This window comes from Emiliania huxleyi (genome assembly GCF_000372725.1).
Source record: "Emiliania huxleyi CCMP1516 unplaced genomic scaffold EMIHUscaffold_3634, whole genome shotgun sequence".
NCBI lineage: Eukaryota > Haptophyta > Isochrysidales > Noelaerhabdaceae > Emiliania > Emiliania huxleyi.
The window spans coordinates 1-1,910 of NW_005199246.1; the positions used below are offsets into that span (position 1 = coordinate 1).

General features: G+C 60.5%; 1 protein-coding gene across 1 annotated transcript; it reads left to right on the plus strand.

The window, feature by feature from the left end:
- Positions 1-254: 254 nt before the first annotated feature.
- Positions 255-1,615, plus strand: EMIHUDRAFT_255588 (hypothetical protein; the record flags this gene model as incomplete). The annotated part of the gene is made up of 5 exons (XM_005772158.1): positions 255-447; positions 518-558; positions 823-847; positions 1,030-1,150; positions 1,279-1,615. 5 exons carry the CDS (start codon positions 255-257, stop codon positions 1,613-1,615), a joined length of 717 nt encoding a protein of 238 aa, XP_005772215.1.
- Positions 1,616-1,910: the final 295 nt, after the last annotated feature.

Below are 1,910 nucleotides of genomic sequence, written 5' to 3' on the forward strand. Positions count from 1 at the left end.
CGGGGGCGGCCCGCCATCCTCCGCAGTGCCGTTGTTCGATGCCGCGCCTTCGGCCAGCGGCGGAGGATCGACCCGGTATATGTTGACCTGCCCGCCGCCGACCGTGGCGAAGACGGACGCCTGCGTCGTGTCGACGTGGTTGAAGCTGCACGCGTAGATTGGCTCGCCGTGCGGCTCCGGGATGCGGAGGATGGCGGTTTGGTGCAGCAATGCTCCCGGCGATTGTTGAGGCTCGTCATCGACGTCGCCGGTCGATGGAGCTTCCACCGCTGCAGCCGGCGACGCCGAAGACATCGCCGCGGACTGGGCTGCCGGTGGCTGTTCCAGGGCCTCGGTGCACTGTCGTGCACAGTGGCAAACGGCACAGAGTGGCAGCTTGGCGCCTTCTTGTGAAAAAAGAATTTAAAATCCCGAAAAAAGAAATCTCTACCAAGAAAGGGGCAGCACGTTTACGAAAAGGCGCCTGGAGCGACCGCGGTCCGGTCGCGCCACCGCGGCTGCGGGGCTGATAGAGCAGGCCGGCTGCGGCTCCTGATGTACCTCCGCTTTTGGGTGGCGGTCGCGCGCTGCCGACGGCGCTCGCCGGCGCTACGGCGCTCGCGGCGCGCTCGTGGCGTTCAGGGCGGCTCGCACACGCACACGCACACACACACACACACACACACACACACACACACACACACACACACACACACACACACACACACATGCACAGACACACAGCCCCTTCCCCTCCCCCCTCAAGGGCGAGGACACGCACAGGCCGCACCTCACAAACCTACAATACCACTAGGTACGGGACTGGCGCGCACTGGCGCGCAGGAAAAACGTACACCAAAAATTAATGGTGTACTAGTACCCCGAGAAACCTGAGGGAGAGGGTGTGTAGAGGATGTAGAGTGTAGAGAGCGCTGTAGAGCTGCAGAGATGTAGAGCGCTCTGGAGCGCTGTAGAGCGCTGTAGAGCTGTAGAGCTGTAGAGCTCTACATCCGGCGCGGGACGATCTGAGTCCGATGTAGAGCGATGTAGAGCGCGATTTTGCTGTAGAGTTTGTTGTAGACGGGCTCTACAGCCAAAAGGCCAAGAAAGGCAGTGACTCAAAGAGGTCGAGCCGCGCTAATGGGATGTCTCCGAGCTTACTGGAGCTCTGGTGGACGGCCCTGACTATCCCTGACACACAGAGAGTCACTCTGACGGTACACAACACCCTACAACTGCGTCATGACCAGCCTGCCATGTGTCGCCGGTGCCGCATTCATCGCAGTGCTTCTTTAGCAGGCGGTGGACTGTCGGCTGCGAGGACGCATTTGCGCGAGGCGAGGCGATCATTGTTGAGCGTTGCATGCGCCATGACTCGCGCCAGCGCGCGTGCGGGAGCTCCTGGCTGAGCGTTGAGTCCAAGCGAGTTGCGCTGGCCACGATCGCTACGCCGAGCCGAGCTGACGCGCCGAGGCGCCGGCCAGTCGCAGCCGTGAGGCATGTCACAGCAGCAGAGGCACCTGCCACCCATTGGGCGGGCAGACAGAAGGCTAGGGCAGCACTGGCAAGTGCAACGCGCCTCATGTCGGAGAGCGACCGTGCCTTGTTCGCCGCTTATGGATTAGAGACAGATTAGAGATAGAGTTGGTTCGTAGATATTTCACGTTGTAGAGCGCCTCTACATCGCTCTACATCGGACTCACATCGTCCCGCGCCGGATGTAGAGCTCTACAGCTCTACAGCGCTCCAGAGCGCTCTACAGCTCTACAGCTCTACAGCGCTCCAGAGCGCTCTACAGCTCTACAGCTCTACAGCGCTCTACACTCTACATCCTCTACGCACCCTCCCTCAGGGCTCAGCGAGAAACCCTTCGGTTTGTTGTGTGATTTCGGGTCGCTCCTGAAGAAAAGAAAAAATCTCTGTCTCCTGAT